This window comes from Argentina anserina, chromosome 2 (assembly GCF_933775445.1).
Source record: "Argentina anserina chromosome 2, drPotAnse1.1, whole genome shotgun sequence".
Taxonomy (NCBI): domain Eukaryota; kingdom Viridiplantae; phylum Streptophyta; class Magnoliopsida; order Rosales; family Rosaceae; genus Argentina; species Argentina anserina.
In genome coordinates this window covers 17,534,647-17,554,759 of record NC_065873.1, presented here as the reverse complement: position 1 = coordinate 17,554,759, position 20,113 = coordinate 17,534,647, and the positions used below count along the sequence as shown (strand labels likewise).

General features: G+C 38.1%; 3 protein-coding genes across 5 annotated transcripts; 1 reads left to right on the top strand and 2 right to left on the bottom strand.

The window, feature by feature from the left end:
- Positions 1–722: 722 nt before the first annotated feature.
- Positions 723–2,546, bottom strand: LOC126783172 (cytochrome b5-like). Its single transcript, XM_050508588.1, has 3 exons — positions 2,295–2,546; positions 1,313–1,379; positions 723–1,182 (listed from the first exon to the last, which is right to left on the bottom strand). The coding sequence occupies exons 1-3, from the start codon at positions 2,379–2,381 to the stop codon at positions 923–925; spliced, it is 414 nt and encodes a 137-aa protein (XP_050364545.1). The 5' UTR covers positions 2,382–2,546; the 3' UTR covers positions 723–922.
- Positions 2,547–6,949: 4,403 nt separating this feature from the next.
- Positions 6,950–12,197, top strand: LOC126782214 (probable LRR receptor-like serine/threonine-protein kinase At5g48740). The gene is made up of 17 exons (XM_050507423.1): positions 6,950–7,105; positions 7,210–7,752; positions 7,839–8,379; positions 8,470–8,924; positions 9,016–9,133; positions 9,241–9,309; positions 9,431–9,499; positions 9,598–9,666; positions 9,759–9,830; positions 9,915–9,983; positions 10,054–10,301; positions 10,383–10,588; positions 10,753–10,879; positions 10,997–11,065; positions 11,185–11,374; positions 11,473–11,605; positions 11,812–12,197. The coding sequence occupies exons 2-17, from the start codon at positions 7,677–7,679 to the stop codon at positions 12,022–12,024; spliced, it is 2,724 nt and encodes a 907-aa protein (XP_050363380.1). The 5' UTR covers positions 6,950–7,105; positions 7,210–7,676; the 3' UTR covers positions 12,025–12,197.
- Positions 12,198–12,453: 256 nt separating this feature from the next.
- Positions 12,454–17,580, bottom strand: LOC126783802 (uncharacterized). 3 transcript variants are annotated; one of them, XM_050509338.1, is made up of 11 exons: positions 17,240–17,580; positions 16,563–16,904; positions 16,217–16,289; positions 15,981–16,093; positions 15,677–15,761; positions 14,507–14,579; positions 14,241–14,296; positions 13,490–13,555; positions 13,101–13,166; positions 12,884–13,011; positions 12,454–12,730 (listed from the first exon to the last, which is right to left on the bottom strand). In XM_050509338.1, the coding sequence occupies exons 1-10, from the start codon at positions 17,419–17,421 to the stop codon at positions 12,922–12,924; spliced, it is 1,146 nt and encodes a 381-aa protein (XP_050365295.1). In that variant the 5' UTR covers positions 17,422–17,580; the 3' UTR covers positions 12,454–12,730; positions 12,884–12,921. The 3 variants fall into 3 exon arrangements, with proteins under 3 accessions (XP_050365295.1, XP_050365294.1, XP_050365293.1); XM_050509337.1 differs by having other exon boundaries at positions 12,454–12,727; XM_050509336.1 differs by lacking the exon at positions 12,454–12,730 and having other exon boundaries at positions 12,750–13,011.
- Positions 17,581–20,113: the final 2,533 nt, after the last annotated feature.

Below are 20,113 nucleotides of genomic sequence, written 5' to 3'. Positions count from 1 at the left end.
CAAACTGTGTTGTAGACTGTAATTAATTACCAAATTATGTGACCATAGATCATGTTTAGAGAATGGCATTGAATATTTCCAGCTTTGAAATATATGGACCTTATTCTTTATATACGAACTTATATGAAATTTGAAAGTACTTCTATAACTTGCATGCCAGAATTTACGATGGTGCCCAAAGTATCTAAATGTGAGTGGTTTAGTGAAACCAAAGCAGTACCTCAATGACATTGGTTTGAACGAGTATGAAAATGAGTCAATCCAACCCTCCCCCAATTTGAACCCGCGTGCTTGATTCACCAAAACTAACAAAAATTCTATAGCTGTAATTGATCCAATGAGCGTCCTTGAAATGTACACCTCGTTGACATAGAGGTAAATTCGATTCACTTGCAGTTTCGATTATTTTAGTCAATTATTGAGACATAATCCATGTCCCCAGTTTCCTCATCACGGTTCCACTTTGCTTGTTTGTTTTGCCCCCTGTTTTTCTTTCTGGCTTCTACCAGTTAATCAAGAAATAAGTTTTGATTGAATATATCCTTTAGTAATATCTTAAGGAGTTGCTATATACATCCAAAAGATTTAAGCATTACTGTCAGCACTCCAGCATGATCCCTGAAGAGAGATTTGGGTGCCTAGTGTGGCGATGATACTCTTGGTGTAAATAGAATCTCTAAGATCTAAACCTTGCATATCAATATCATATAGAGAAGTTTGAGTGAGATCACAAGAGCATTCACTTCGGGCAAACCAAAAGGCTGGCAAAAATCATTACCAGTAAGAAGTCAAGTACCGTAACACTCCTTGATGAATAATTCTGGACATGAAAAGTTGAAAAACTAACAAAAGGTCATTCAACGCCCTAAGATAAACTTATTAAAAGACAAGCTTCTCAATTATCTTTGTTGGTTTGCAGCATTTAGGCCGTTGATGATTTAGTATAGGCGCGCACAACAAAAGCCAGACCTAAAATGAGCAGGGGAACAAGGAACTGGAGGAGTCTGATGATGAAATCGGGTGTTTTGTCCGGATTGTAGTCAGGCTGCTTGGGAGGAGTGTACTTCGCTGTTTTAGCAGGGACGAATGCCTTATCAAAGTCACCAACATAGTATTCATCCATCATTGCTCTAGCAGAGGTACTGTGGCCAACATCATCAAAATCACCAGTTGCATCCTTCCCTGCAAAACCATAGTTTACAATAAAGCCTCAAAACCATACGGGGGGCATAAGCGGGTTTCCGACTTTCCGTAATTCCTGGATAATAGAAAAAAGAGTCATATATTAAGGACATTGCTATTATTTTCAAACCTGTGGATGACAATAAGACCTCATCACCGCCAGGATGGTCCTCCAAGAATTTTGTCACATCATACACCTGTTCAATCAGATAGTTTATCAGATTATTAGTAATCTTCTGTCGACTTGAAGCAAGCTTCTTCAATATTGCTTCTAGTCCAGGAATGGTCAACAAATGACTACTAGATCAATATACAATACAAACTTCCTGAATTACAGATCAAATTATTACTATTCAGTCATTAGAAATAAGCTTCTTCAGTATTGCTTCTGGTTCAGGAACTTTCAATCTTACTAGATTGATACAATACAAACTGGCTGACATACAGATCAAACAATTCAGTATGCAACTTTAATTAGTCAATGACTCATTGCACCACCACCAAATTCGAAATCTAACTTGCTTAAAAGATATCAATGTGCTTATGTGCATAAGCACAACCACCAATTTTCCGGTTCACATCATACATACTATGAGATCTGGCATGATAACAATCCACAATGCAACTACCACATTTCTCTATAAATAAAGCTATCATAGACCATAAGTTAAAAAACATTCATGATAGTCAAACTAACACCAATCCCAATCCAATCTGATTCACACCAATCTATATCAAGTATTCCTCCTTTCTGAAGCAAATTCAGAGCCACAATCTACACATTGACCAATATATGAAACTCAAACCAATGTTCATCAATTGGATTACACAAAACTAACTCCACTCCTCTATTCTGAACATGAACATAAACTCACGATACACATATTTCATAAGCACACAAATAACCTTCACATGCAATGATGCAAATCAAAACACAACCTCATACTGATCAATAGTCCAATAACAGCGAGAACCCAAATCAACTATCCGATCATATATCAAAATCAGAGCAATCACAACGACATGACACAGCAATATACCAGGTTCAATCAAATCCCAAGAACCAATCTTTAACAAAAACCCAGAATGAATAACGAGTGTACGAACCATACCTTGCCATCAATGACGAGCCAGCAGTCTTTGCGATCGCTGTGCTGGGAGACCTCTTCCAAAGTGTAGACCTTCATCTCGGCGCCCATAGTAACAGAAGCTTTGAGTTGCGGGACTTGGGAAACTGATCAAAAGACTTGTAAGTGTGTGTGTGTGTGCTGATTGCGCAGACAAAGAGCTCGTGTGGGATTTGAATAAGATTAAAGGTGAGAAAGGTGGGTTGGTGCGGGTTGTAAACAAGGCAACTGCTAAAGAATGGTGGGATGGTTCTGTCCGCACTCCACACCAACCTTAATTTCACTATTTTTTTCCTATTGTAGATAGAATTTATTACAGAAATTTACAATTGTTGCCTATTGTTTATGGGATTTCGAGGACATTATATCTCTGTTTTACATTGTATTGGAACCATATATGAATTCAAATTTGGCGGTTTAATGTTTTTATTTTAGTTTTAAATTTAGTCGATATATGAATGCAAAAAGATTATTTTTAAGGGGAATAGATTGTATTCCAAATGTCAGAGCTAGGAGCTAATACGACTAATGATTATGATGGAGACAGGTTTCCACTACAAAACCGTCACACTTAATCAAATAAGCTCTAAGCCAAAGCAAAAATACTTAATGAGGAAAACAAAACAAAGCAAAACTTAATATTCAAACCAAACAAAGCAAAAACTGAATCAAAATCCAAAAGGAAAATAACAAACAAAGAACAAAATTGGGGCATGCATCTTAGGGATCATACTGCATCTAAATTATACAGCAGACTAATCCTAATTGAGCTAGCTGTATCAGTCTAAGTAGCTCCAAGCTTTATGGTACAGCACTGGCGGATCCTGGATAATCACAACATGGATGCTTGAAATTCTAATTTCTAAATCGAAGAAGAAATAAATAGTGAGAATTTGGACGGTGCTTAAAAATCATGAAGTAATTTTTTTCGAACACTTCGTTGTGGCTGAAGTTTTGATATTACATGATCTTAGTCTAATAATCTATAATCATTGAAAAACAATACTTATATTAGACAACTACTAACAATGTGACATTACCTACATAGCACAAAAGCTTGCATTCGGAAGCGGAAGCGCGACAGAAGCGCGATTCTAGAAAAGGAGGGTTTGGGAGCGCGGCAGAAGCGTTGGTTTCCAAATTGGAAGCGCGATTCCTTCCCTTCCACTATTTCATCAATAAATGTCTTGAGTCTCTTATTTTCGTCTCATCTTTTTTCAATTTCTTCAAGCGGTTAAAGATGAATAATGTCAATTGATCTAATGTGTCAGAGAAAAGAGAAAGAGTTCGGGAGAGATATGAAGAAAATCTTGACGAGACAGAGAGAATACGAACATTTTTTTATTCAATTTCATCTAGTGATGTCTCTTTGACTTGCATGTGGCTAATACCTTCACACTATATTAGACTTTCTTTTGTTTGAATTTTGAAAGAAAGCTTTAATATTGCTATAACTAATGATAATCATAGTTTAGAAAGGAAGTTATTAATAGTTATCAAGTTATTTTAAAACTGAATAAAATAATAATAAAAATAAAAGATAAAAATAGTATATAATATATATTTATTATTCTGACGCTTCCAAAACGCACCCGCTTCCTTAACTTTTGAAAAAAAATCGCTTCCGCGTTTCCAAACGCTTCGCTTCCACGTACCCGCACCCGATTCCATGCATCCTAAGACATTACAGCTAGCTACCAAAATTGATGAGTGCACATATATAACCAAACAATTCGATAAAATAGTAGAACACAAAAGTCACAAAATAATTCGGGATCTATAATTCTATCCAATCGATTCATACATCAAGAAATACTTAATTATGTTAATTAAATGAATAAAGCAGTTTGAACCGATGAAGTGGATGGACAAAAACATGCTTCTTCTTTGTTCTCTTCCTTGACTATTTCAAAAAGTAGCAATTAGAATTCAACTCAATCCAAACTCAAAATCAGAAGAACCAAAATAATTAAACGAAGTAAAACTAAATCCTAATTCCAATTTAATCAACTCCTTCACTTGAGATTGCCAAACAAAAACAAAAACTATAAATCCCCAATTCGATGTAGGGAGCTGGCCGAGTAACGCCGTGAAACCACACTTTAGTAGTTAATGGAAGACGATAGTATTGTGGTGGAGAGTGGAGCTAAGGTAGGAATTTGGTTTAGGAATCAATGCCTTACTCTTTGAGGTCGGGAAAAAAGTGAATTTAATTAATTACTATTTTGTGCGCATGTGAAAATGTTAAGTGTCGGTGGGTATAGAGAATATTTCCACTTTAAAAAAATATGTGTATATTACTAATTTTTTTTTTGTGATTGGTTGGGGATGCTCTTGTTATGAAGAGGATCCGCCCTTGGTACGTAGTACAAATATTACGCAAGTATTTGATCTACTATATTCTTTTTGTCCTTTTTTTCATATTTTTGTTATTTGTGATAGGGCGTCATAATATGACTCTAAATTTGACGTCGTAATCTCATATGGTATGTCATGTCACATTATCACGTCAATAATTACAATAATAAAAAAATGTTTTTAAATAAAAAGACAATCATATCTTTATTAATCTAAGGATTTCAAATTATTATAAAACATATTTTTTTATCATTTCTTATTTTTCATCACAATAATGCTTCTAGAAAGAATTTAAAAAATTAATGTTTATGAAAATATGCTTGAAATATGTGTGTGGGCACGCGCAAAATATATATATATATATATAAACACAAAAAATGTTTTCAAAATAAAACCGTTTCATACTAACTAATTTTATTAGAGATTTTTTCATATTTTTTGTAATTTAATTAATAATTTGATAGAGAATATATGCTAACTGTATTAATTAATTATAGCTATTAAAATAATTTGTAAATGTAAATAGAATTTGAAAATTAAAAAAAGTCATGACAGAAAGTCATAAAGACGGAATCATGGAAATTGTTGGTAAAATCCAAGACATGTAAGGTAACAAATATTATTTTTCCTAAAATATATATATCTTAATTAATACTAAATTTATATTTACCATATAAATACAATGTCTATATGGTAATCTTTCTAGAGTATACTATAATTACCATATAGGTGCGCCCACACACACACATATACATTTTAGGCGCACACACATCTATATACATATATGTGTATATATATATTTCGCGCCAGCGCGTACATACACACAAATATATATACCGTCCGTCTTTGCTACGGATGTCTGTACGGTCCGCAATGTGTGAATTCGGCGATTCTGGCTACTGGCGACGTGTAACGACAACGCCGACAGCACAACTGCACTCCCCTCCTCTCGGTGCTTCTGTCTGTGCCGGCCGGAGCTGCAGCACCGGCCCGTGGCGGCCATAATCTTGAAATTTCAAGTTTTTGGGCACTATGTGGAGATTTCGAGATTTCAGCAGCCGTAGGCCGGCGTTGCAGCTCCACCTGGCACAGACCGGAGTGCTGGTATGAGGGGAGTGCGGCTGTGCTAGTCGGCGCTGTCGTTGCGTGTCGCCGGTGGCCGGAATCGTCGAATCTGCAAGTGCGGACTGTTCGGATGTTCGCATTTGAGAATATATATATATAGGAGAATTTTCAGGTGCGAACGTCCGTACCTTACGTAAGGTATATATTCGCCGATTCCGGCGACGGTAAGCTGCAACGGCGGGGTTGACCACGATAGCCGCACTCCCCACCTCTCAGCAGTCCCGTCTGTGCCGGTCGGAGCTCCATCGGCGATCCACGGCGGCCGGAATCACGCAATCGTTGGAATTTGCCGAGAAACTTGATTTTTACAAATTCCGGCCGCCGTGGGTCGCCGGGAGGTGGGTAGTGCAGTTGTGCTGGTCCGCCGCGCCGTTGCGGCCTGTCGTAGCCAGAAAATCGGCGAATCCGCACGGTGCGGACGTCCGCACCTGAAGCGGCCTATATTATATATATATATATATCTATATTTCAAGCATACTTTTGTAAATATCAAATTATATATCGTGATGAAAAAATAAATGATAAAAAAACAGAAACACTATTTTTTTATAATAGTGTAAAACCGTTGGATTAACAAGGATATAATTGTATTTTTATTTAAAAATAACATTTTGTGATTATTGTAATTGCTGACATGACAATGTAACAGATCATGCCAAATAAGATTATGACGTCGAATCTAATGCCACAATATGGCGTCAAAACATTTTCCCCTCTTAATTATATGATGTTACTTATAGCTGTATTGACTGTATAGCATAGGCACAGTCGGATGTATGGAAAAGAAAAACTATATAAATAATGATTTACTTCAAATGAATTGTTGTGTTATTTATCAATCGAAATATTGAGTCTGATGAAGTAATTAATTACTCTAAACATGTACAGTAAAGCAATGTCTGGGGTTGTGTATCAAATGATGAAGTTGAAATTTCAATACACAAGTAGATTAATGGACCATACATAATTGATGCGTATCAGGCATTGGTTCATCTGGATATCTATAGGTCCCGAAAGATTGATTTGGTTCCCACCAGAAAGTTACAGAGTACCTCTCCTTTTCACTAAAGATGGCATTTGGAACAGAGAATGAAATTGAAACGGCAAGCAAAGCAACACATAAAGAGAGCTACAAAAGATCATTGCTTCGATGCACCCTCCATTAAGCATCCTATGCATAATCACCTTCCACTAAACCACCTTAACGACTACTGGATCTTGCGTTTCAAGCATTTGACCTATTTCAGTTCAGGGTTGCTTCTTGTTGGGGCAAACCTCAAACCATTTTATGCTTGCTAAGACCTGAAGAAGGGGTAACTATGATCACTATCTAATGATGTTTCTTGTCAGATGTGCCATATTAATATTACTATCATTTTTGACACCGATATGTTTTCTTGATTTGATTAATACCCAGATTCAGGTCATGCTCTTTGCTTGTTTGCTTCAACTGAAAGTGGTCAACTCCTTCAAGAGCTGATTTTCAACAACTTCATTAGCACCATTAATTCGATTACGTGGAAAAAAATTATTGTTTAACATTCTAAGCTTGAGATTAGTAAAACATATCTCCCTTACCACGCCTTCATCATCACATTGCCACAATCACAGTTTTCTTTCCCCCCTTTTTAACAGCTTCAGTGTGAAATAGTTACCCTTATTCATTACCCAGTCATCAATATGTCTTCCCACCAAAGAATAATGATTTTTCTTCCAATATCTTTTGAATCCTCCCCCTTTTTTGGTCCTGCTGTCACTTTTTCTGATGAACCAGAGTTGGGTTCACAAACTAAGTTAAGTCTATTTTAGATTGTTTCTTGTATCAAGTGCTTTTGGATTTCTCTGGTTTCTCAAGACTGTAAATTTCTTGGTGCTGCTCCATCTATGGACCTTCTGTGTTTCAAGGCTGGTTTCTTTCTGTTCCTTGGATTTTGGGTAGTTGCTTTCTCTGATCAAGATGGTATGCATTTTGAGTAGAGAGTTTTCAGTTGAAAGTATTCTCAAGTGTAGTACATTGTTGCTCATTCATGCTTATATATGTAACAGGTTTCATGAGCTTAACTTGTGGTGGAACTACGAATTACACCGATTCATCCAATATCTGGTGGATTCCAGACAGTCCATTTATAAGCACAGGCAACACCACTACCATTACTTGCACTGAGGAGACCTCCTCATTTCGTGTCCCAGCTCGGTTTTTCCCAGTTCTCCAAGCTCAGAACTGTTATACGCTACCAGTGAATAATGTGTCATTTTTGGCTCTTGTTAGAGCTCAGTTTGTGTACAAAAACTATGATGGACTTGGGAAACCGCCCTCATTCTCTGTATCTCTTGGCACAGCCATTGTTAGTACTATAGATCTAGGAAAAACCGATCCTTGGATAGAAGAGTTTGTATGGCCAGCTGATAAGGGCGTTATGTCTTTATGTCTGCATAATATACCAGATAGAGGGGCTCCTGTAATTTCTACAATTGAAGTTAGGCCACTTCCTCAAGGAGCTTACACAAGTGGCATGGCAGATCTCCCACATAAGTCACTGAGGAAAAGTTATCGAATAGATTGTGGCAACACCAATGGATCCTTGAGGTATGCAGAGTTTAGTATTGCTTTAGAACTGTTACTGTGCTTTGAACCTTTTCTGGGAGCCAATGACTGAGTTTAATTTACGCTTCTCAGGTATCCATCGGATCCATATGATCGTATATGGGATGCTGATCAAAGCTTTGCACCATTTCATGTGTCAACTGGGTTTAAGACTCAACTTGTTAGCTTCAAAGTCTCGGGGTTAAAGGAGGATCTCCCAGCTGATATCCTTCAAACCGCAAGAGTTTTGGCACGGAGGGATGTCTTGACATATAATTTATCTCTTGACACCTTAGCAGACTACTACATTGTCCTCTACTTTGCTGGGATTCTACCTGTGTTTCCTTCTTTCGACATCTTGATTAATGGTGAAGTTGCACAATCAAACTATACTGTAAGAAGCTCAGAAGTTGGCGCACTATACTTCACGCAGAGAGGAATAAAGGGCTTGACCATTACACTTAAGAGCATCAGCTTTTATCCTCAAATCAATGCAATTGAGGTGTATGAAGTTCTTGATATTCCTGAAGAAGCCTCCTCCACCACAGGTAGCAGTTTTGACTTGCATGCTTGATAATGAATGTTCACTCTGATTTCTGCTGTAACTGACTTCACTTATTTGCTTTCTACATGATGCAGTTTCTGCCCTTCAGGTTATCCAGCAGTCCATTGGTTTGGATTTGGGATGGCAAGGTGACCCTTGCTCTCCGATAAAATGGGATAAAGTTGGATGTGAAGGAAACACAGTTACCTCATTGTATGGTTACAACTCACAAGGAACATAATGCACATTTTATCTCTTATTGAAGAATTGGTGACTTGAATTATTTCTGAAGATCTCTGATATACTGTATGCGTGTTCAGGGAGCTTTCAGATATCAACTTGAGGTCAATTAGTCCAGCCATTTCTGACTTGCTAGATCTAAAAACGCTGTAAGCTGTTGAGAGTTGAGACTGCTTAGGAAGTTAAATTTCTTAATACTTAATTGCAGTATCCATGTGAAATGTGAAACTTCCAAGATTAACAAATTATGCATGCATATGTATGTTCCAGGGATTTGCGTAACACATCACTAACTGGTGAAGTACAGAATCTGGGTGGCTTGACACGTCTTGAGAAACTGTAATCGATTAGTTCTCTTCCTTCATGACCTCAAGTTTTTTCTTTTTCTTTTCTTCCCCAAGGCATCTAGACTTACTTACATTGCTCGAAACTTTCAGGAATCTGAGCTTCAACCAGTTAACATCCTTTGGAACTGATCTGGATAACTTGGTTAGCCTTCAGATTCTGTAAGTTCAAATCTCTATATCAGCATTCTTAACTAAATGAGCTTAGGAACCAAAGGCTGATACTTGTTATCTGATTTTTCTCTTCCTTATAGGGACTTGCAAAACAATTCTTTACAGGGAATGGTTCCAGACAGCTTGGGAGAGTTGGAAGATCTTCATTTGTTGTAAGTCTAACATTGGAATAACAAGTTTAAGAATCAACCGAGATCATTTGTGTCACTCAGTATATACCCTCATGCATTCATCAGGAATGTGGAAAATAACCAACTGCAAGGTGCTCTTCCCCAGTCTTTGAACCGAGAAAGTTTGGAAATTAGGTAAGGAAAATAGTATTGTCATTGTCTGTGTATTGTTTTTCTCTATTGCTGAACCACCAAGTTTCTGCAGAGCATCCGGAAATCTGTGCCTATCTTTCTCAACAATGACATGCAATGATTTCTCAGCCAACTCTTCTCTTGAGACACCACAAGTTACTATCTTTCCCAGAAATGGCAGAAAGAAACACATAAAACACAGTAATGTAGCCGTTATACTTGGTGCAATTGGTGGAGCCTTACTTGCCGTGCTGATACTCGCCTTCGTTTCTGTAATGTTGTATGTGAAGAAACGAAGAACCGATGTCACATCAATGGAAAGTAGGCATTTTTGGATTCTGTATGTTGGATTTCAGTAGACACTACTGGGTTCTTACGTTTATCTTCTTTCTGGTTGTTTAGGAGCAATGTCAGATATGCGCAACTGGAATTCAGCAAAGGTTTTTAGCTACAAACAGATTAAATCAGCCACCAACAATTTCAAGCAACTTCTAGGCCGTGGAAGTTTTGGTTCAGTTTACCTAGGAAAGCTTTCCAATGGAAGAATGGTGGCTGTGAAAGTGCGATTCGACAAAAGCCAACTTGGGGCAGATTCTTTTGTCAATGAGGTTTCCTATTCTGAATCTTATAGCACATGAAGAGAGATTATTATGATACTTCTTAGCCTTTACTATCTTCTGAGTCTGAATGGGAGTTCTCCATTTAGAAAAGGTGCATGACAAATATCATTTCCTTGCACTATCGCTTATATATCCTTGCCTCATTGTTCTAGGTGCATCTCTTGTCTCGGATTCGCCATCAAAATCTTGTAGGCCTGGAAGGATTCTGTAATGAATCAAAGCAGCAAATACTTGTTTATGAGTATCTCCATTGTGGATCGTTGGCTGACCACCTCTATGGTATGTTAAGATTGTGCACCTATTAAAGAGGTTTCAATTCCTTGTTGCAAAACTTATCCGTGATATATCTAGGAGGCTATCCATTCTATAACTATGTATAACTGATGTTACTTTCAGGGCCAAAGAGTAAAAAAGTTTCACTGAGCTGGGTTCGACGACTGAAAATTGCTGTTGATGCTGCAAAAGGTATGCTTGTTTCAGCCACCGGTCCATATTAATTCTTTCTTTCGTATCTTTTCCTTAGGTTCTTTCATCATGCGCTCAGCTCTATCTGAATTCTGAAACATAACTCTGTTCTTATGAAGGATTGGACTATCTACACAATGGAAATGAACCACGAATCATACATCGTGATGTGAAATGCTGCAACATACTTTTGGACAAGGACATGAACGCGAAGGTTTGTGATTTTGGCTTATCTAAGCAAGTTACGCAGGCAGATGCAACTCATGTAACCACCGTAGTCAAGGGAACCGCTGGCTATCTTGATCCTGAGTATGTCTCTGAACTATTACTTGATCAACATTATTGATTTTAAGAATGTCTTTCTTCGTTTACTTGTGGCTCAATTTGTACTTGAACTCAATGAGCAGATATTACTCAACACAGCAGCTTACTGAGAAAAGCGATGTCTACAGCTTCGGAGTAGTTCTTCTAGAGCTCATTTGTGGAAGACAACCACTGAGTCACGCAGGAACGCCAGACTCCTTTAATTTGGTGTTATGGGTAAAACAATCTTCCATCCTTTTTGTTTAACTCCATTCTCTACAATGTTTGCAACCTTTCTCAGTTTGCTTTGCATGGTGCAAAGTAATTTCAAGCATGGACACGACCCTTCAGTCTCTAAATCATTCTTTGAAAAGAGCTAGCTAACTAAACTACAACTTCATTGTTAGTCTTAATCTGTGCCTTTCTTTAAATTACATGTTCAGGCCAAGCCTTACTTACAAGCAGGTGCTTATGAAATAGTGGATGAGAGCCTAGAGGGAACATATGACGTTCAAAGCATGAGAAAGGCAGCTCTAGTTGCAGTAAGGTCTGTAGAAAGAGACGCATCAAAAAGACCAACCACCGCCCAGATTTTGGCTGAGCTAAAAGAAGCCTATAGCATTCAACTAGCGTATCTCCAATCTCGTGAAATATGAAGATGAATCCTGCTCAGTACAATTTTCTCTTGGAGCTGCGTTTTTGTTGAAGTTCATCTTCATTACTAAATTTATTAGTAAAGTGAGTTCCCCATTCGTGTGTACCACACTCCGATCGATGGAACATGATAACTCGGAGATAGGACATATTGTGCACACACACATATATATATATATATGTCTCAGATTTATGAAGTTCTAGTGTATCAGTCTTTTTTGGGGGAAGAAAATGGTTTAGCTCATTGCAAACCTCACTATGCTAGTAATATTATGAGGACCTTTTGATTAGGAATGAAAAAATATATAATGCCAAAGAGACAAAAAAGACATCTTAAACTTACTTCAAGAGCTACTTGGTGATCAAAGTTTTAAACTTCAAAGCCATTTGAGGATTAACTTAGATGTTCTCAAAGAAATATAACAACTACATTGTAGAAATTCTTCTGAATTCTTTGATTTTTTTTCAGATCAAATTTGATATCCTGTTGACATCTCATTCAAGTATTTACTAAATCTATGCATGTATAACGTGCAACTCATATTGAATTAAACCCAAATATAAGGACAATCAAGATCAGAACATGCCGGGCAAAGAGCATAGATCAGGCAAGTTTTCAGAGACATGAACAATCGAATGACTTACCTATCTCAATGCTGTTGGACACTTGCATCATCGACACTCCATGGCTAAATTCATATATTCCTGCTGCATGTGAGGATTGGATTGCATTATCAAAACGGGACTCCAAGAAAAGTCTGATTATGATAATTCATACATGTAGTAATGTGAGTAATGTCAGATATCAAATTTTTCTATTGGGTGTTTTCCCATAATCTAATCATTGTATCTTTTCTTTACCTACAAATATGAATATTTTTCTCCTCTATTTCTGGGTCCTATTCTGACGATGTAGAGTAACGCTGTCGAAGGTAAAGGAACAATGCTGTTGATGCAGCCACTGCATAAGGGAAAATAGTCCAAATGCCCTGGATAATTTCTAAGTCAGATTCTTGTAAATAAAAAAATATATATATAAATGATGATTGAAATTATAATTCCAAGCTTCACAGCATACCACAACTGTTGCAACGGTAGCCAGGGCAAAGACAGGCCGCTCCCTAAAGAAGAAACCTATCCCGAGCTGAGGTCATGAAGCAAATATAATACAAAGATTTAGTTAGTGGTCAAATAAGAAAGTTGGTTAATTTTTTTACTCTATAGCCATAAGATTACAAATTATATACAACTCTGTTGTCACTTTTTTGGCAACATCAAGAACCAAAGATGTATGAAACTTCTCAAATTTTACACAGTTCAGAAAGTGGATGCCTTCTAGGTGGCTACATATGACATATCTTCTGTCTAGCTAAGCATAGACTGTGCAAGTTAATAAAATTAAATTCAGAATAACAAGCATATGTTTTTCCAACAAGGTAGCACAATTTGTACCAGAACTCAACTGACCTGGATAGGAAGGGTGATCAATCCACCGAAGCAGACTCCAGCAAAGAAACACTCTGGAGATATACCCTATACTCGGAAAGAAAAAAGCATGATAACTTGATAAGAAATCAGCAGTAAATGTTTGCATATGACTAATTGACTACTAGCCTTTTGCTTTTTCCTGTAAATAAACATGACAATTCAGATTTCCTACACAGCTTCACACAGTTCAGATTATTTAATCACATAGAATAATAAAGCTCAAATTGAACTTTGTGCCTGTGTGGATTATGAACAAGTATAATTGCTAGATGGCAATTACAGCCCAAAAAGCAATAGATCTGGGCAGAACTTGGAAAGTTAAATTGAACCCCAACCCAGTCATAAGTAGAATTTAACACCAGAAAGCAACTGATCACGACATGTTTTAACTTTTAACCAAGGGATATATAAATGCCCTCTTAGTCGAGCATGATATCAGGGTATGGTACATAACTAAGAAACTCTAGCAAATGCATAACAGAGTTCCAGGTGCATAGTGCAGTAACTAAAGCAAAATAAATTGAAATTACTAACATCCAAATGCCCACACCTGCTGCTCTTGAAAATCACAATCTAAAACCATCAACATGTGCAAGTCCCACCATGTTCACAATCACAAATAATAAAATAACAGATATATCATGTATTTTCTAACATGATCATAATAAATAGAAGGGGGTTTCAATATAACCCAGAATGATTATGCATGCATGTATATAAGATGACTAACCAAGGTTCCTGCTAGAAAGGCTGTTGGATTTCTCACTCCAAGGGAAAAACGTTCAACTGCAATTTAAAATGCACAAAAGCATTACTATGTACATAAAGCAGAATAGTGAGGTCAACTAGGATTGAGTCCACTGCATATGAGAAGTAGCAAAACATATAACAGGACTATATATACACGAAATTAATAAACTTCTGTTTAGGATGAGCAAGCATCTAGTTTTATACTATGAACCACATTAATATTGAAAAACTAAACTCTATGCTCACCAAAACCAATGAGATTTCCATACTTTTGCACAGCCTGGGTTATACTTAAAGCTTTCTCTTTGCCAATCCCTAACTGCAACCATCATCAAGATCAAGTTCATTAAATTAACACGTATATTGGTACTTACCACAAGTGGAACTACACTTTGCTGTAGTTTTGGTAGAGAGCTGATTTTTTAAAAGAAACAATTTTTATTGATCTCAACAATTTGATTCTATAAAAGGGGATGAGGTGCACAACAGAGAAACAAATAGCAAAAGCTAGAAAGCTTCACCAAATCAAAAGGAAATCCCCCTAGATACCAAAAACTACAGCTACCTTTCAGTCAAGCAACATACGAGAACGTCTATAGCCTCTGACATCGATTGAAACAGAAGCCCAAAAAACTAATAAAAATCTTTTCTCTAAGTCACTCATTGCCGCACGTCTCTAATCTTTGGAAAGACAATCTTTCCATCCTAACCACCCAAACAACAGCTAACACACTTCAACCTCGGCAGCTTTAGCCTTCCTTCCCTTGGGTTGTACTTAATAGAGAAAGACTGCTAAGATATCCCATCGCAATTGAGCCTCCTCCACAAATGTAACCAAAAACATTAAACTCAATCTCTAATCTCTTCATGCGTTCCAAATATTTTTCCACAAGTGTTACACTTATGATATTTGCAGCCACTATTTGGTACTCTATCTATAATGCTATCGTGGAGCTAAGTGCAGACTGAGATAAACTGGTGCGGATTTAGGGTGTCTGTAAAGTTAGTTAAGGCTTTAAAAGCAACTAGAGTGATTGTGGTTAACTGATCAGACATATAAGTCAAAGTCTGTGTTGTTCTCTGCAACAAAGGATCATCCATCAGTCACAAAATGGCAAAGATGCTACTTAGCTGTCACTACTATAGCAAATATACATAAATTCCATTGTAACTTATCCTTGGACTCGGTTAAAGGAATAAGATGCTCTGCAGTCAGAAAAAACTAACATTGCTAATAGTACTAAGAAAAAAAGAAGAAGAAAAAGAATCAAGTTACTGAGTTTTTCTAGAAAAGTTTAGCAAACCCACCCCTACATTTCGGGCACAAGACTGAGCACATCAGATGCACGTATTGTTAAAATTAAGATATGAAAATGAATAAGAACCCATAATCAAGAAAGTAGGAGCAGGAATAACCTTTGAAAGAACATCATCTGATGCCCTGGATTGTCTGAAAAGCTTCCCCAGATAAAAAGGTATTAGATCGCTAATGCAAACTCCCCTGAAATATCAACACATTATATGTCATTTATAACCAAGTGTACCAACACAAATACTACAAATAAACCAGAAATTTATAAGAGGTATGCCTCTACAATCTTATTGGGAAACCCCATTGCCTTATTACCCTACACAGGCATTTTTTTTTCACTTTTCTTTTAATAGAAAAGGTAACCGTGAATTGTGGGACTCGCCAAAGATCACAGTTGTAGTCAATTACCAATACACCCAAAGTGTTGTAGATATAATGTATGGAGCATTTCTAGAGAAAGACTCAGCAAATGATTGCCAGGTCCCATCCAAAGATAGCCTCCGGGCCAAAGATATGCCAACCTATATTGTTTTCTAGAATGAGTACTCAAAAGTTCAAAGTAGCATTGAAGCCATGGAAATCATTCAGTAATAAAATCAATGTGTTTTCAAGCTTATTAAACAGATACCAGAAAGAGAACAAACCCATATATTTAGAGCCTCTTCACTGATAAAAAGCCCAAATCCTGCAGCCATAAGCAACCAAAAGTAGATCCACCTGCAATGCATCATATGATTATATGTTAAGATACAACTAAAGAACTAGAGTACATATTTTCTATATTACCAATATTCATAAAAAATCACAGCTTGCACTGTGAAGAAATACGGAACTAACAAAGATATATTCCATATACAAGTGACGCTTCTAAATGAGAAAAGAAACATACCAATTATTTCAATTTACGATAAATAGAAAAGTCGGAACAGTTCCATCAAGCAAAGAAAACTGTATGTTTCTAACAACCAACAGGGAAAACAAAACATATACCCCGGTGCATATTCTGGAAGAACAATGCTGTAGCCAAAAACTTTGAAACTGAAACCAGCGGGGGCTGCTGCCATTGCCGAAGAGGATGAGCTTTCTGGCAAGAACTGAATCCCATTCGATGACCCAAGAGTGGGACGCTTGATGCAGATAGATATCAATGTAACTGTTGCAGCTATGCCAAGTGCAATTGCTATTTTAGCCAGAAATGAACTTTCTGTACCAGTCTGAGTAATTTTAGCACTTCCAAGCAAGTCATCATTAATCCCATCTTGCCCATTCAGAGTGTCATCCGACATTGCAGCCTCCTCATTTTCTGTATCATCCTTTGATAAGCTTCTAATCCTACTTGTACAAAAGACAATGAAACAATCCATAAAATCAGAACATAATGAAACTTTGATAAAGTGCCTCATCAATTCTGAATATCTTGAACATTATAGCTTAATTTATGAGTATAAATTGCAGAGCTATCTTGAACTTAATAAACCATGAGCACACAATGTAAGAAGAGAAAAAAGACTGGTGACAAAGAAAAAAGCTTGAACCTTGGAGCCTTGGATTCAAACATTGCCTTGACTGTGAATTGGGTTCTAATTTTTAACATTCTTTTCAGTCATATTCATCAAATTTAAAAGCTTCCTTCACATCAAAGACAGAAATTTACAACGAAAATTCACCTGAACGTTTGGGGTCTAAAGAGCTGTGAAACTAGCCTGCATTGTTTCCCATTGACCAGCAGTCTCTGTCTGACGCTGAAACAGCTGGAGGTGTGCCTAATAACTTGTGGGTTTGAAGATTTGGGTTTTAGAAAACATGGGAGTAGGGAAGACCCGGATGTAAAAACAGCCATTAGAGACATTGGAGGTATTGATAATGCTAAGTTGGCAACTGGGTTTGAACCAGAGAGAGTGGCAGTTCTAGTTCCATGTGCTTGGCTGTGAGTGGTCACTGAGGAACTAGAAGAACAGAGGCATATACTCCAGAGAAGAGTTTGGATACTCCTTGGAAAGCGATAGAAATTAGAAAGGTCAAGACTCGAGACTTTTGGCCGTGGACTCTTCACTCTAGAGCGGTATTTATATCTTTCAGAAGTTTTTTTTTATTTTTTTTTTCAGAAGTTGTTAATTCTTAGTTTTATTTGATGCTGTAAAAGGGTGTCATCGCACCACTATCTAATATAATTCCTTTTTTTTTCAGTAAAAAACAAAACTTTCATGATTCAAAAAATTGCGAAAATATGAGTTGTAGTTTCGAATAAACGTATACTTTACAAACATTCTTATTTGTATGACAATGAATGGTTGACTCACATATATTTCATGATTAATTTATTTTGTTGCCATAAATGAAAGAGCACTCGGTTCCGTCACTTTGGTTTTAGAGTACTAACTGAAAACCGAAATTAAGGTCTTAGTTTTATGTTTTCTGAAAACGAAACTGAAAAAAATATATAAAAACCGTGAGTTTGGTTAACCTAAATACAGTTCGTTTTTCGGATTATGTAACCTACTATCCTAAAAAAATTGACTAGACTATTAAAAAGAAAGAGATAAAAATAAATTAGTAAACTACAAGTTTAATACTTCAAATTAGTCAAGTAAACTAGGATGCAATAGGTTGGAACAACAAACAAATCAATTAACTATTACCAAAGCAATTTGAAACCCAACTAATATTAATTGTTAACACATTCCCCTGAACAAGGTAATTCCTCTGATTCCGGTCGCCGAACCAGTGACTGGAAACCTAGTAACACCGGGAGTCATAATTGCTAGTAAGGTAGCAACATCTCCGATCTAAACCTCGTCATTGACGCCGGCCAAAGTGGCTTGCTTAAACAATAAATGCACCTTACGCTAGTCCACATTCCCAAATTGAAGGAAGGACACAATACTTCTCTCAATACGCCTATAAAAGGTCCACGTAGATCACCAGAAAAAGATAACGTATTCCTAAGTCCTTAACTCTCAAACTTAAATTCCGTTTTCCAGATCCTAACTTAATCTTCAGAGGGTCAAAGGCCGGCGCACCGCTGACCCTTTGAATTGACACGTGTTGTGTGCAGGTCTCACTGAGCTGGCACATTAGAATACAAGGCTACGAGAAGTTAGGTCCCCCAGGTTTAGCACTTGTAACATTAGGCGCTAGAAATAGGATTCTCGTCAGCATGCTTCTTCTAGATTGAATGACAATGGCCATCCTTAATGAAAATCCATCCCCTTGTCGATCCCCTCCCCGGGAGACGGACATCTCGCTCTCTCTAAGGTTGTTCCCCGATTCAGAACATTGACCGGAGGGACGTCCCGGGTCCCATTTACTGACCCCCATACGACGTTGGAGATGGCACTCCAAGATGTTGCAAGGCTCTATGCCAAAAAGAGGAGGAACGCTAGGCCACCCGGGCCGCCTTAGCATGAACGACCAAACTTGAGAAGGAACAAAAACTCCTCCGGGCTGCCCTCGAAAGCCGGATCGGGACAACAAAGCTTTGGAAATGGCGCGACATTGTTTCTCACCCCGACATTGCAGATTCCGCCCGCCACGAAAACTCCTGAGGTGCTGCTACGGTTGAGGCCGCAACGCAGAACGAAGCAGGTCACCCAACCAGTACTCTCTGCGTTTTTGGATGGGCCGGAGGATCCCGAGGTGAATGAGAACGGCCAGGGGGCTTCGACGAAGCCTCATCCGGTACATGAACTCCAAACTCGACTCCTGTTCCAGATGAATGAGACATTGGAACGTTTGACCACCAGAGTAGATGGGATTGAGACCCGAAACATCCCACGCTCAATGCATATGGGGTATGGAGGCTGTGCCGGCCCGTTCAACCCGTAGGTACATGCATAGTGGCGCCCGTTGGGGGATAAGCCGCTCAAGGTCACAAAGTATAATGGGCGTTCTGACCCGTACATGCACTTGGAAAACTTCAAGTTGGCGTTGGAAAGTACACGCTACATGGACGCCCAGTCGTGCCATACCTTCTAAGAAACACTAATGGATGAGGCACATAGCTGGTTTCTCAGCCTACCCCTGGGTTCAGTAGATAGTTTCACTCAGCTAACGGACAAGTTTTTCAGCCGTTTCATCATGCAAGCCAATGTGCACCATGACACTAACTCCATGTTCAAAATACAGCAGCGGAGAGATGAAAGTCTCTATGACTTCTTGTGTCAATAGCAGACCGCCACGGCATGGTGCCATGATCTTGATTATGTTTTTGCCGAGGCGGGATTCTGGTAAGCAATCAAGCTAGGGACATTTCTCCATAAGATCAACGAACACCCCCTGGGGACATACGAGGAGTTGATTGAAGCGGCCACGCAATAGGCGCAGGCCGAGTACCGCACTTATGGAGCGAGTACGTCAACGCAGGCTACACATCGATCCGCTTGGGATAGGTTAGACCTACCCCATGAAACTAGCGGACAAAGCACCCGAGATGGGAACAGACGTGACAGGCGCCGAGATCACCGGGATAACCGGGGTCGTACCGATCCATATCCGACCAAGAATCACAGATCCCTGGCAGGGTACATGCGGGCTAACCCCCC